The sequence below is a fragment of the Ipomoea nil genome, unplaced genomic scaffold, assembly GCF_001879475.1.
Source record: "Ipomoea nil cultivar Tokyo-kokei standard unplaced genomic scaffold, Asagao_1.1 scaffold3321, whole genome shotgun sequence".
In the NCBI taxonomy this organism is placed as follows: Eukaryota; Viridiplantae; Streptophyta; class Magnoliopsida; order Solanales; family Convolvulaceae; genus Ipomoea; species Ipomoea nil.
In genome coordinates, this window is record NW_017619749.1 from 880191 (window position 1) to 895453 (window position 15263).

A 15263-nucleotide genomic window follows, 5' to 3' on the forward strand; every position below is an offset into this window, starting at 1 on the left:
TATCAACTCATGTGCTTGTCTCTCCCAAAAATTCATTTCTTTTTTCCTATTGTATTTACCATTTTTTTTAAAATCTCAAACTCATTAGTAATTGTCACACTAAATCTGTTTGCACTGGGTAACTCACTCATGTTTAATAGTTCGCAAATCATACAGGACTTATGACTTGATATAATCGATAATTATACTCTACTCACTCACTCAGTCTTTTTTAAAATTTAGTTGTTCTAAACAATGTTAATTTAAACCCAACGATAACCTTGCCATTGAATTTTCCTTTAGTAAAGTACCATTGAATCTAATTAATAGGAATTGTTGGGGGGGGGGGGGGGGGGGGGGGGTGCTGAAAGGGTGAAAAGCAAAAAGGAGAGGCTAAAAGAAAAGCAAAGGCAAGCTTGCCCATACTCTGATCTCACATTCTCCCATCAAACTTTTAGTAGAATTTGAACTTTTGTGGGCCTCATCATCTTTACATATTTATTCATTATAATACATTCAAATAATCACAGCTTAATCACACTTTATTCATCTTTTTGTTCCTCCTCCTCATATATATATATATATATATATATATATATATATATATATATATATATATATATATACAATAAGTACAAAGAAACAAAATCATCACACCATAGATTGCAAAAAGTCTTTCAGATCAAAGGGTTCAAACCCACTCTATCTTCAATAATTCTTACTTACTCTTTATTTGGCCCCTCTTACGTTTAATCCTCATGTCTGCATAAAAGAAATACAATAAAAAGAAGCCTTCATTTTAAAATTTCTTTGAATTCAAATAATTCTTCTACCAATAATCCAACACTTCTGTTAGGTGGAAGCCAAATCCAACAATCTACTATACTATCAAACTATCCGATGACATTGGTTGATTGCACATTTGTTATTAACTATAACTTCTGAAATAATGGCAATCGTTAAGTTTAATTTGATCTAACAATTGGTGCCTGATAGGTTGTTGGGCGAAGGATTGGAGGGCCAAATCTAGCATCTTGCTATTGAAATATGGTGTTGACTGCTACACAAGTATAAAGAAATAAAGTTATGCATTCGCTATTGGTTATAACTTTTGACGTATGATAAATGTTTTATCTGATAGTTGGTATTAGAACAGGTCATGGATGCTGGGAGGGGATTGTTGGCCAGAGGCTCGAAATGGCTATGCAAGTAAAATAAAATAAAATTGTGCATCAATTACTAACTAATTTTTAACATAATAAGAACCGTTTGATCATAGCACAAGTACTACAAGCTAAGGAAAGTCCAAGGTTTGATCCTAACACATGTACTATAAAGAAAGTCCAATATCTTCCATAACGGAACGATCACCTATATGTATATATAGAATTTTCATATACATACATACTTCTTTTTATTAAAAAAGAGAGATTAGAAATGGACACTTAGCTTCTTGATTGTAGAGTTTATATACCGTACGACATATAAACTTAAAGTTTGAATCTTAATTGAATTGGATACGAAATGTTTTATATATTTGGAGAAATTTAAGTTTTGAGGATAACAACATCTGCATCTTCTTTAAATTTGTCTGTCTTTAAAATATATACGAAAGGGCAATGGCGGCATTATGGGCAAAGCTAGCTAAGGTGTCATGCCTTCTTTACAGTTGTGGCGATATCTTTGTTATACTCACACTTGTTTTAATTTTCTACGTGGATTTATCTTGTCCTTAGCTTCTTTTAATATATCCTCATTCCTCAACCAATTATATATGAATGCATTTTTGTCAAGAACCACCCTACCTCATTTAATCCCAAACTAATAAGCTTATTGTTATCTGAAAGCACGCTCTAGGTAAAATTGCTTTGTGACTTAACTTTAACTGATAAAAGATCACAATGAGATAAATCAGTTTAAGTTACATATAGCTGACTGATTCAAATAGAGATGGTCAATAGCCCAATAGGCAGCTCCTTCAGAAAGTCCAACTTTGAACTTGAAATCTCATGATTAACAAACCAACGGTTTGACCTGTGATTGCCACCAAGTAAATTTTTTTAGGGGAAAAAGAGTAATTTTGTATTAAGGGAAAAAAAGTAATTTCCCCCGTAATACATATATAACATGGAAGAACCTACCAAATAAGGTGATACAACCACACGTCAACCCAGCAAAAAATTGTAAAGTGTCTAGATTATTAGTCCTTTAAACCTAAAATGATCCGGAGTGAAAGCTATTCAGAGTGAAAGTTGTCTGTCCTAAAAAATAACTACATGTTGCATGGCCTAACATGTGAAAACTAGTTTGGAGGGGTAAAGTTATTACAAATTTTTAGAGTCAATCATCATGTAAACAAATTAATTGTGTACCCTAAATAATAATACTTAAAAAAGTTTTTTTTTTTTCATTATGAAACAAGAAATATAAAGAGGCCCAAGGGAGGGCATGCATGGAGCTAATAGGGGCCAGAAATAATGGAAGGAGATAGAAGTACAGTTTGATCCAAAACAGGAAAAGAACTTAAGTAAAATAGAGAGATATATATATGAAACCCTAGGGATTGTATGAATGATGTCATGTAAAGGTCAAATTGACATCACTAATTTCATTTTATTTTCGGTTAATTAAATCCAGATCCAAAAAAACACAAGAGCTGTGTCGTTTTGTAGCGTGGACTGTCATGAGATTATTCTTCCTAAGAAGAAGTACAGTACACATTTTACAAATATATATGTATATATATTTACATATATATATAAGCAATTATGGGTATTTCATTGGTCCCCCCACCATGTTTTTTTACTGCTTTTATTCCTTGTATCTTCACTCTCTCTCTTTTTCTTTAATTTGTACAACTCAACTTCTCCCCAAACGTTGTCATTACAAACTAACCAGCATCATGTTAACATCCGATGAATAATTTTAGTCAAAATGGTCAAGATAAGATAACTTTTAAGATGATAAGATGATGACCAGTCAACATCTAATGAATTTTAGTTAAAATGGTTACAAACAAGCCAACCATATCATAAGCTATAAGGTAAAAAGATGATGGTTAATATTTAATAAATTGTAGTACTCGAAGTGGTAAGTTATTACAAACTAACCATCAAGTAAACATCCATAAATTTTAGTCGAAATGGTTACCAATTACAAACTGGCCAGACTAGTATCGTATAGTAAGTTATAAGGTGATGTTTAACAACATTAACATTCAATGGATTTTAGTCGAAATGGTTATATATAAGTTAGCTAAGTATCATAAGTTATATAGTAGTGACAAATAAAATATCTTAAATGATTTTGATGGTTGTTTCAAAAAATGAGTAATGAAATCCTATATGTATAAATTTATATTAAGGATCCATCTTGAAAGTAGTAGTCAGTAATTAACTAATTGATTGCTTTGCTTCATCAGTGTTGTTTGGCTGATTTGATAAAAGTAACTTTTTACAAACTTGGCCACCTTTAAGCACCTTTAAGTTATTCAATTCTAGGGTGAAAAGTTACTGCAAGCTAGCTAGTATATACATTATATGAATGGGTCCCAAACACACCCTTAAACTTAGCTCCATACATTACCCATTATTGCCTTTTGTTTTTGTTTTTTTAGAAAATAAAAAATAATAATGATGAAAAGGGCAGTCATATATATATATATATATATATATATATATATATATATATATATATATATATATATGGATGAGAGATAGGGTGTTAATGTTGATGATTAAAATGGACCACAAAACAAGCTAGCTAAGATAAGATGAATATATACATAGACCCCTCCCTTAGCTAGGGATGTGTTTGTGTTGTATTTAGCATAAAGATAGCAGGCAAAAATACAACAATTTACCTTAAAAAAGACTTGTCGTCCCCAACATACATGTGGTGGCTATCATTTGTGTTTTCAGACTTTTTTTGTTCAAAGCCTTGGGATCGAAGGCAGGTGCAGACACAGCAGTGAAATCATGGCGTAGGAGAACTATAATCATCCCCCTGTAATTGCAGACCCCCACCCCCCACCCCCACCACCCACCCCCACAAAACACTAAAGAATTTAGGGTACACTTCTTCTGTTCTTCATATCACAGTCTGAGATCTCATCACCTAGCTTACAATTAATTGAAAGAAATTAAAGAAAAAAAAACCCTTTAATATGTATATATATATGAAATAATCAATATGTAACAAACTAGTGATGTTGATTAAGTTAATTTAACACGCGTTTTCACTGTGCATGCATCGTGTGTGCATTGTGTCAGACTATATTTTGAATCCCGATACATTTTTGTACACTAGGAGCCCAACTCAAACCTGAATCCGGCTTACCTTTTTTTTTTTTTTTTTTTTTTTTATAGAAAATAAGTCGTGTAAGTAAGATTTTTCATTCACTAGTTCAATGCTAAAAACCCAACTCAAACCTGAATCTCTAATGTTTGTGATAGAAATTTAACTCCTGCCCATTTTTCATAAAAAATAAGTCGTAAGCAAGAATTTTCATTTACTAGTTCGATACTAAAGAACATTATTGTCAATTATTGATACTATTGAGACACGCTTAGTTCTGTCCTTGATAATAATGGTGGGTTGAGGTATATGAAGAATTAAGGTTTTCTTTATTCAATTCTTGACATTTTGTCTCTGGGGTTTCTTGGTTTTGAAGGCGGCTGTGGCTTAAATTATGGGTTATGAGGAGACAATGGAATTAAGGGAAAGAATAGAAGGAAACAAATTTATTATATGAAAAGTTGTAGAAGCAAGGTGGAGGAGAGGAGGTGCGAGGGTTTTCTTCAGGTTTTCAGGGGGTAGGGGTTGGGGGGGGGGGGGGGAAGGGGGCTAGTCTAGGTAGCTGATAACTTTGTTTGCTGCTTTTTTGTTTCCTTTAATAATAGAATAATAGTAATATAATATGTAGTTGCTTAGTGTTATTATTGTTTTGTTTGTTTTTGTTGTATCTTGGGATTTTCAAGTGTCTTAAAAAACCCCTTATTCCCAAACACTACATACCTCCCACAAACATCATCATTATTTTTATTATTGAAGTGTTATAATGGAGTCTGCACACCTCCATAACCACCACCTCCACCACCAACATCATCAGCAGTCGTTCCAAGACTCGCCGCCGCCGCCTCCATCCTCTTCTTCCCCTTCCTCTAGCTATGGAGTTTCTACAAGCTCTACTGCTCAATATTCATGGACCCCAAACACTACCTTATTGTAAGTACCCTCTCTCTCTCTCTCTATTTCTTGATTATATTACAGTAGCCAATGAAACACAAGAGATAGCTCCGGCAGGCCAGGTGAGTTTTAGTATAGTGGTGATATGATGATGATCATGGTGTTTGGCAAACAATAATAATGATATTTTGGCTACTTCTTCTTCCACTATGATCTGTCTTTATGAACAACTTGGAATCTCCTTTTCCCCAATCCTTTTTTTGATTTGATGTTTTTTTGAAAAAAAATTAAAGTTGCATTATTCATGCTTTGCACAGTCACGTTTTTCTTTCTTTTCTTTATTTTCCGGCATGCACTCACTGTGTCTTTTTAGCTGTCTTCCCTAAGCTAGGGTTGATGAGCTCAGCTGGATCTGATGAGATGGTGGGTTTTGTTGTTGCAGAAGCGGTGGCGCCGGCGGTGGCGGGTTGAGTTCATTGTATGCAAACGGGGTGGCTGCCGCCGGTAGTATTCTCAGTTCAAGAAATCATCATCATCAGGTTAGTGTTTGTAACGCACCCATGGCTCAAGATTTGAGCTTTCATCACTGGGCTAATGCGGCGGCGGCGGGTTTCGGCGGCGGTGGTGGTGGCTCCGGCCAGACAATTAAGCAAGAACTCTCGTCGCCGGATTGTTACCCGAGGTTGGCGGATAATATGAATACCCTCGACGCCAAACTCTTGCTCGGAACCCTCTCCGGCGGCGGACACCAACCTGCGGCGGCGGCTCATCAGTTCTACTGCTCCTCCACCGCTTCTTCTAATACTAATACTAATACTAACAGAGGCAGGTTTAGCCAGATATACCCAACCATAAGCGTTCCCAGCTTGAACCAAGAAGCTTCTTCTTCTTTAGCCAATTCGAGCTCTCTGGGAATGAACTTACAGGCTTTGGATCTATTCAACTCTGCAACAATTAATGGCGGCTTTGTTCACACTTCACCTGATGACCATCAACACCTTGGCTTTCATAACTTTGCTTCTTTTGATCATCATCATTTGCAGCAATCATCTCAAAGACCATTTCCCAGTAATGTGAGTACTACAGATTCCATTCTTGTTTTCCATTTTACCAGGAATCTATGTTCATCAACTTATATTACTTGCATGCATTTCCTGTACATCCACAAATCCTATGAAGTGCAAAATCTTGAATATTTTAACTAATATTCACTGTAACTATATATATTGACCGAGTTAATAAGTATATTAGAATGGTATCAATTGGGCATTTGGGGGAAACGGATAGTTTGATATATTGCGACTAACGGTAAGTGAAAGCTGTCTATTGATCTGTTTAATTGGTTTGATCGAGCTGGTCAGTTTTGGATAATCTATCTAAGCTAGGTTAGTTTACCATCGATTTCAAAGTCTAAGTAATGTATCTCAATCATGGAATATAATACGGAATTGAAATATACAGTAAAGACTGGTATCTTTTTTAATCTTTAGACCAAAATGCAGCAAAAGGAAAGCTTCTCTTTTACCTGGTTAAAGGCTAGTTCAGCTTTATACATAATATTATTATTATGTATCTTTATCTATATTTTGGCCTCTCCTTTTTCAGAAATTGAGTCCTTTTGCTTGTACATATATATAAGGTGTGGCTTTGATGGTAATGATTGATATGATATGATATATACATATATGAGCTGCAAGGTAACTAAAGTTTTAGTCTTTAATTTGAATTACCATATATATTGAAGGTATCATCACCCAGCTTGTTCAGCCATGCCACTGTAGCCATATCTGCAGATCCCAAAAGGCCCTGCAATCTTGTGGAGCCAAACCCCCCTCAAGCACCACCCAAGAAATCACGACTGGATTCGCGTGCTTCCTGCCCACCCTTTAAGGTATAGTATCCCCGCCCATCTTTCTTCTTCGATTCTCGAGAATCGAAAGCCAGCAACAACTACCCGAATGTAATTATGTTTATTATTATAAGTAAAACATAAAAAAAAAATAAAAAAATGTTTATATGAACCAGGTGAGAAAAGAGAAGTTAGGTGACAGAATTGCAGCTCTTCAACAGCTGGTAGCACCTTTTGGCAAGGTAATATGTGTTATCCTTCTCGTTTCTTTTATACCCTAAAATTAATATATGCCAGAAAGACTTTGAATTTGTACAGGAATTCAACATATATACTCCCGGGAATGATATGATATACAATTATATTATTATTTTAATTAATTTCATATAAACAATTAAACATGGGGGAATTCTACAGTAGCAGGTAGCTAGGCAAAAGTATATGCTTTACTCGACTGATTCACACAACCCAACAACATTGGTAAAAAACATTCTCCGTAAAAGAGGTTTAGCAGGACATCCTAGGCCGCATGGGGTCCATACTTGGACAGCACGATTTTCACTATAAGGAACTGTGTATGCTGCAGCTTAGGGTGTGCATGCTGGTGCACCACTATATGTATATATATCATATATGTATATATAACCTCGAGAAATCATTCTTATATATACCTCTCTCTATATATAATATATATTACTCACAGTACTAATACAGTTAGTACTTATACTTTCTTCTGATCTGTGCATGTGGGTTTTTGGTGCATTTTCCAGACAGACACAGCATCCGTACTAATGGAGGCTATTGGGTACATCAAATTCCTCCAAAACCAAGTTGAGGTAAAAACTATTTCTTTAATTAGTTCTCATTTCTTAAACATATGCTTTTTTTTTTCTCGAATATAACATGCATGTATATATGTAGTCCCATGTTGTTAGCTAATTATGTTGTACTATTGATTCTATTTGTTGCAGACCCTAAGCGTCCCATATATGAAATTGTCGCGCAATAAGAACAGCGGGAGAGCCATGCAAGGGGTAAATGTATGTGATATAATATATGTATATATTGGTTAAGTTTTTATCTGGTGAAAGCTAAGTTTGAGGAAAGAATGTTGGTGTAATTAGTTGCAGGGACAAGAAGAGATAATTAATATAGGAAGTGAAGAAGCGAGGAGGGGTCTTAGAAGCCGAGGGCTTTGTCTGGTTCCATTGTCATGCCTGTCTTACGTCACCGACAGCGGCGGCGGTGTCTGGCCGCCGCCGCCGAGCTTAGAACACTTTAGTCCGATCCAATGAATTGAAGGTGCATGCGGGCGGGTAGATCGAGTCCCAAATATCATATGATCTCAGACGTCGTCGTATTGATTGATTAATTTAGAAGCAAAGGTATTAGCGGTTTTAAGGAATATTAGATTTTGTACTTTTTAATTTTGCCATTTTCTGATCTTAATGGAGCAAGCTTGGTCATTCTGTAAAAAGAGCAAGCTAGCTAAGCTAATGCATAATTAATATAATTAATTATGGTAGGATGGACCAAGCTTGATCCATTAATACTATTGGCTTGATTTATTTTATTGTACGTTTAATTTCCCAAAAACTAATGTAAACTTCCGGCAGGTTGTATTGTTTCCTCTTTCATTCCCATGATTAATTAATATTGTAAACTCCGACGTTAATCTTCTAGAGTTACATTGTACCCAATTCAATGCAGTTTAATGTGATGATTCATTTTTTCCCCTTAATTGCGTGCTTATCATCCTTAAAATGCGCTAATTACACCTTTAGTTTTAAACGTACACGCAGTGCTATCATGCATTATAGTTCTTGGAGCGCATGCAGGTAATGCATGACAATTAACAGCAGCCTCACGTTTATTTTGTGAATATACATTCTAATTCTTAATATAATGTATGATTAAGAAGACAACTATCATGGTAATTGATTAGGTTGTTGGCTCGGTATCTACAAGATTATAAGTTTGACTCTCAATAAGAATAACTTATTGGCTTTCTTGTTTGAGTTTGTGGCAACTAATCTTGTGATTTATTGCTGACTAGGACCACAAACTCAGTGCACACCCTTGGATAATAACTACTTATTCTCTCATCACTCAAAGAAGAAAGTTACCCCAAGAAGGATGAGTGAATGTATTGAACATGATTTGGGGGGTGATCCAGTGTACACTCTCATATAGCGGTTTGCGTGTTCTCTCATTACTCAAAGAAGAAAGTTCATCAAGAGGGGTGAGCAAATATATAAAATGTGATTCAGTCAACCGAACGAAATAGTGGTAACGAATTTCTCTCGTAACTCAAAAAGAAAAGATACTCAGAAAGAGTGATTGGATGTATAAAACATGATGTACTAAAAAAATAATTTGTTGCACAAAATTTCACATTATAATTTACATCTTTATATAATTTATAGACCATTATATAAGAGTGAAATTTATTTAATACCTCGGACTAAACAAGTATACAACTAGTTGATTTATATAACGCTGCAATTTTATATGTTCCTAGAAGAGATATTTTGTTTGATTTTTTGGGGAGAAAAGAGATATTTTGAGAGAATTAATCTGATCCGTTTGATCTTGATTTTTTTAGGATTAGGGCCGAGATTCTAGCATCTTAAGTGGGGTATATAGAATTTTTGCAAAAAAGGGCCCCGAAATTTACAAATTGACAAAACAGGTGAACCTTATCCGGACCTGTTCGGCACACGTGGCACTTATTCAGGCATCTCGGAAATGTCGGACGCCGGCATTGCGCGCTTACTTTTTCCAATGCCCGGAATGCCCTTCCCAGAATCCCTATTTAGCGATACACTCACAGAGTTACAGCGCGAACGATAAGGGTGAAATCGTCATTGTGAGACCAAGATTCCAGCAAAAGTATGACAACGTAACAGTCTCCGAATGTCATATTCTGAGCAGTTGTCGTATTGAGTAATATCTTCACTCCCCATTTCTTTCTTCATCATCATCTTCATCTTCTATAGTACTCTCCTTAAGTATCTATTATCTTCTTCTCTCCCCCCTTTATCCATTCCCTCTCTCACCCCCTTAATTATTATCCAATTCTTGTTATCCTCTGCCGGGTCAGCTCCTCCATATTTTTGGCAGAATCTTGAAATTCCACCTTCTATTCTGGGAAAATTATTGGATAAAGTTGAGACCTTGGCGTGATTGAAGTTAGGATCGGTGATCGGAACCTCTCGATTGCGGTGCTTCGTTAAAGATCTAGAGCTCCGGCTGGGCTTTTCCGTGATTCAGGTGTGAATTGTGTACTGACTGCAATTATTCTAGTTGATCCACTATGAATTACCAAGAAAAGATCAATTTTTTTTTTTTCTGGGTTTTGTGTAGCTTAATTTAAGGTTCATTGATGTGCCTAGTTATATGTTGATGTTATGCTCTTCTTTATCTTTATTATGTTTTGATATGTGATCGGTCTTTTTGCACAGTAAAAAGCAGAGAAGATTCTGTTAGTTAGCTATTCATGATCGTAACATGTCATATGTTTGCAATCAACTTGTCTGTTTAAAAGACTGAAAGAAACTATCACTTCATAATCTTCCCACTGTTGTTCTTGCAGGGGGTATCAGAAACCATAAGAAAGACACTATTTTGGAATCAGTGATTAGACTTAATTGCTTATAACTTATAAGAACTTGGATTAACAAAACATAATAGAAACAAAAGAGGTGGAATTTGATCATGATTTATTGGTTTGTGCAGTGTATTAGAGGAAGGAAGAATGCATTCACTTCAAGGGCCTGTTGTTTGTCCAGTGGTTCGGGCTAAGCTAACGGATCGATCCCCCATTCCTGTCAATTTGCCCGCGGTGAAAGCTACTAGAATTCTCAGAAGTGGATTCTGGGGGATCAATGGGTTCCATATTAGGCAGGTTCATGTGGCTCAGAAACCTCGGCCACGAATAAGCAAGATGATTACATGCACTTTCAGTTCATCGTCAAATGGCAATGGCAGCAGAGCCGAGAACTTCAATGAGAACGATGCTGATTATGTCAATTCCAGCGTGGTTGAAGCTGGTGTGCCAATTTTCTAATTGCAGAAACTCGTTTGTTTATGATTTATCTTTTTTGCATCAGAAGAAAGCATAAAGTGATTATGAATTATATTTTAGGCTTAGATTAGAAGTAATAATTTCACATAAGTTTGGGTCTTGAGAAGTTGATTGGGGGAAAATATGAACTTTCTGCTCTATTATGTTAACTATAATACAGACTAACTTTCACCATGGATTAGACCTCAACTATGATCATTGAGCTATACTTCCTCAAGTATTCATATTTTAAAGCTCGGTTGATTAAGCTGTAATTTAACTTTATCTTCTTTCAGTTGAAGTACGGAGTGGTCCAGAAGGTTTCATGATCAAGATGAGAGATGGTAGACATCTCCGATGTGTCCATAACAACCCTCAGGGTGGTCATCTACCTGATTATGCCCCTCATCCCGCAATAGTGTTAAAAATGGAAGATGGGACTGGCCTTCTTCTCCCAATTATTGTTCGTAAGTTCCTTTGTAATAGTTTTCCAGGAGCTTCAGTGCAGAAAGTTTCCTCATCTCACTCTTATCTTTTCCTTTTGACAGTGGAGATGCCAAGTGTACTGTTGATGGCAGCTGTACGCAACGTACAAATTGTATGTTTTACAATTAGTAATTCTGAATTCTGATGTCCTGTCCAAGTCAAAAAAACATTTTTGATTTTCTTATTCCGACTTTGTAATACTTGACGTGACATATGTTGCTTGCTTTTCAGGCCAGACCAACAATGTATCAAGTCGTGAAGGATATGATTGAGAAGATGGGATATGAGGTAAGTTTGTTATTTTGGCGTTGGCTTCATTCACTATATATACTGTTTCCCTGTAGATGCACGATTGTTTAACCCTCCTTTTATGCAGGTAAAACTTGTCCGTGTTACAAAGAGAGTACACGAGGCATATTTTGCTCAACTTTATCTCACCAAGGTAACTTAAATCTTACTGTGTTCAGTGGGTTAGTTAGGGTCCCGACATAGTTCGTTTGAGTATTAATCTTTTTCTTGCATTAATGTCATTGTCTTAGCAATTTGGTAACGATGTTGAGAGTATCAGCTTTGATCTTCGACCTTCTGATGCCATCAACATTGCTGTGAGATGCAAGGTAATTGTTCCCTTTTTCTGTTTTTTATTTATTTTTTAATTTCCCCGAGGATGACTTAGAGTCCTGCTTCACATGGCTGTTTGATCCTTTATCGATTGTGCTACAATTTCATGCAATTTGTGCTTTACATATAGGTGCCAATACAAGTGAACAAATACTTGGCATACAGTGATGGCATGAAGGTGGTCGAGTCTGCAAAGCCATCGGTACATGGTCCTTCAGATGCATCAGTGGTAACGGAGCTGGACAGGTAAAGTTGGGATCTTTTTTTTTTTTTTTTTTTTTTTTTTTTTTTTTTTTTTTTTTTTTTTGATCAATCTGTAAATTGCATGAAAAGTTGGCGTGACCCTTAGAGAAATGACACATATTTACTTATTTGTTTGTGGTTATGGGTTCAGACCAACTGCCCAGCCGGGGATTGAGACAAAGGAGTTCATTCTTGTGCGCAACATGCTGATCGCTGCAGTAGAGGAACGCTATAAAGATGCAGGTGAGCTTTCTTGTCACGTCTAGACATCCGTTTAGAGCATCAAATCTGTTTTATGGTTCTTTTGAACATATATTTGGTCCTGTTAATGTTATTCGGTTTTTAAATGTTTGGTGGTTGTTCACTGCAGCTCAATGGAGGGACAAGCTCACTCAACTCCGTTCCAAGAGGAATTGGACATAGCCAGAATCAGGTCTGTTATCGTCTTTCCCTCCCTTCATCCATCACGAACTATCTTTCCCTTTCCCGAGCTTCACAAAGTTGATACTATTATTGTTACTGCAGTTGGCAGGGGATGAATTGTGTACATAACTCGGACCGTCTGTGAGAACAGATGCGAAGGCTCCTCTTCCTCGATGTGCAAAACCTGTGAATGTGTATAGATAGACTGTAATTCTGGGCAAAAAAACATATATGTAAGGCTATATATAATCCTTGTGATTTCAACTCATGATCATTGATCACTAGTTCAATTTGTCATTTCCAAGGTTGTCTTTCTCATTTCATGTCTGCAAATTGTTTCTTTGGTTGCTTCCTTGCTCCACTTTTCATGGAGTACCTTTTATAAAATATTACTCCGTACATTTTAACTAAAAAGTGAGTATTTCACGCCTCAATATTACTCCGTACATTTTAACTAAAAAGTGAGTATTTCACGCCTCACCTGTTGGAAGCGGTCTTATATCTGGCTGCATGGAGTTCTGGACCGGGCTGTCTTCGGTTCAATAGTTATGTTGTGCAACCGAATGTACCATGCGCATGGTGCATACGGTTCAAAACGACGTCGTTTTGATTAAAAATGCGTGTCCCACTTTAAAAAAAAAAAATCAGGTTCGACTCTTAATAATAGCATTATTGTGGATATATAGTTATGAAATTGTGGATATATAGTTATGAAATTGTGGTTATATAGTTATGAATTTATGGATATTTAGTTCATTTATTGTGGATATTTAGTGCAATCATATATTGTGGATATTTAGTTCATTCATTGTGGATTTTTACTTCATTCATTCATTCATTGTGGATTTTTACTTCACTCATTCACTGTGGATATATAGTTATGAAATTGTGGATATATAGTTATGAAATTGTGGTTATATAGTTATGAATTTCTGGATATATAAAAATGCTATTGTCGGGAATCGAACCTGATTTCTTCTTTAAGTGGGATGCGCGTTTTTTTAACCAAAACGGCGCCGTTTTGCAACCGTATGCACCTTGCAAGGTGCATTCGGTTGCATAGCATAATTTGCGGTCTTCGGTTAAATTGGGCCTTATTTTTGGCCCAGTAGCTGCTTCTTCAATCATTATTACATGGACCATGGTTAGCACAGTTGTGTATCCATAAATAAAGATACATTTTCATTATACTAAAAATATATTATTTTTATAGATAAAGTATATTTTTTGAAAATATATTATTTTATACGTATTATCAAATAATGTACCTTTAGTACAGAAATAATGTACTTTCAATATATTAAAAATGTACCTGATGTTCACGGTCCATACAACTATGTGGATCATGGTTCACACAATAATTTGTCCTGTTTCTTGTGGACCATGGTCCAAACAGTGCTGTGTGAACCATAATAAAAAGTACTGTATATTTTTAATATATTAAAAATATATTATTCGTATATTAAAGATATACTATACAAAATAATATATTTTCAGTATTCAAATAATATATTTTATTGAATATATTTAATTTTTTAAATTTTAATATACTAAAATACATTATTTGTGTACTGAATAATTATGAATTTACATTATTTAATAGTATAATTCACACAGCTGTGTGAATTATGGTCCACACAATAATGATGACTTTTTCTTCTTCCCTACTTCATTTTGTATTATTGTTTCCAAAAGGTTGAAACTGCCAGATAGAACATCACTCAGTGAACATAGAGACTAGACTTTTGCTTACTGTGCGCAGGGAGTCCTCCTCACTTTCAGAGGTTGCTTTACACTGTCGCTGGTGAAACTTAATCCGAGTGATTATTTTGAAATTTTACCTTTGTAACCAACTGAGTTGACTGAGCTTTTCGTATGAACTTTTATTTGATACTATTATTCTCAAACTTTACCTCTATGATCACTTAAGCTACCCATGCGGATTTCATTTGGTATTATTGATAAGAGAAAGCGACGCCTTTGGAGAGTGACAGTTCTGTATTGGGAATTTGGTATATAAGTATATTCGAATCTGAATTTGATAGACAGCATTATGCTTATTCCAACTGCAAAACTCATACGCAATAGTGATCTCATCTGAGTCAAATTCATTGAAATTAAAATGTTAAAAAATAAATGATTTTATGATACTACCTCCGTCCCATTTTATGTGTCTAGTTTGGTTAATAAAGTTTGACTGGAATTATTTTTAATTTAATTTTTCATAATGTTAAGTCTAGTATTAGTATATAAATTTTATATTTTTAGAAACTATATTAAAAACACCATTACACATAAAAAATTAAATTTTAAAATACTAAAAAAAAATTGATTTGACCAATTAATACTAAGTAAGACAGGTAAAATGAGACAAAGAGAGTACCCGTTTGATCATTTGACTGAAAAGAT

The 15263-nt window shown here is 35.2% G+C and overlaps 2 protein-coding genes across 7 annotated transcripts; both read left to right on the top strand.

Moving 5' to 3' along the window:
- Positions 1–4823: 4823 nt before the first annotated feature.
- LOC109169698 (transcription factor bHLH110-like) lies at positions 4824–8724 on the top strand. 6 transcript variants are annotated; one of them, XM_019318568.1, is made up of 7 exons: positions 4824–5205; positions 5609–6239; positions 6911–7057; positions 7192–7257; positions 7786–7851; positions 7987–8073; positions 8140–8724. In XM_019318568.1, exons 1-7 carry the CDS (start codon positions 5039–5041, stop codon positions 8308–8310), a joined length of 1335 nt encoding a protein of 444 aa, XP_019174113.1. In that variant the 5' UTR covers positions 4824–5038; the 3' UTR covers positions 8311–8724. The 6 variants fall into 6 exon arrangements, with proteins under 6 accessions (XP_019174113.1, XP_019174114.1, XP_019174115.1 ...); XM_019318569.1 differs by having other exon boundaries at positions 8146–8724; XM_019318570.1 differs by having other exon boundaries at positions 7987–8055.
- Positions 8725–9864: 1140 nt separating this feature from the next.
- On the top strand, positions 9865–13175 carry LOC109170602 (bifunctional nuclease 1-like). The gene is made up of 11 exons (XM_019319794.1): positions 9865–10288; positions 10754–11067; positions 11378–11548; positions 11630–11679; positions 11799–11855; positions 11944–12009; positions 12107–12184; positions 12319–12434; positions 12583–12674; positions 12802–12864; positions 12957–13175. The coding sequence occupies exons 2-10, from the start codon at positions 10773–10775 to the stop codon at positions 12852–12854; spliced, it is 978 nt and encodes a 325-aa protein (XP_019175339.1). The 5' UTR covers positions 9865–10288; positions 10754–10772; the 3' UTR covers positions 12855–12864; positions 12957–13175.
- The last annotated feature ends 2088 nt before the right edge of the window (positions 13176–15263 follow it).

Excerpts from the sequence above, each read along its gene's own strand:
- LOC109169698 (XM_019318568.1), top strand. The coding sequence starts at position 5,039 with ATGGAGTCTGCACACCTCCATAACCACCACCTCCACCACCAACATCAT. Across the intron at positions 6,240-6,910 it reads AAAGACCATTTCCCAGTAAT|GTATCATCACCCAGCTTGTT; the intron begins GTGAGTACTACA and ends TATATATTGAAG. Across the intron at positions 7,058-7,191 it reads CTTCCTGCCCACCCTTTAAG|GTGAGAAAAGAGAAGTTAGG; the intron begins GTATAGTATCCC and ends TATATGAACCAG.
- LOC109170602 (XM_019319794.1), top strand. The coding sequence starts at position 10,773 with ATGCATTCACTTCAAGGGCCTGTTGTTTGTCCAGTGGTTCGGGCTAAG. Across the intron at positions 11,068-11,377 it reads TTCCAGCGTGGTTGAAGCTG|TTGAAGTACGGAGTGGTCCA; the intron begins GTGTGCCAATTT and ends ATCTTCTTTCAG. Across the intron at positions 12,675-12,801 it reads GGAACGCTATAAAGATGCAG|CTCAATGGAGGGACAAGCTC; the intron begins GTGAGCTTTCTT and ends TGTTCACTGCAG.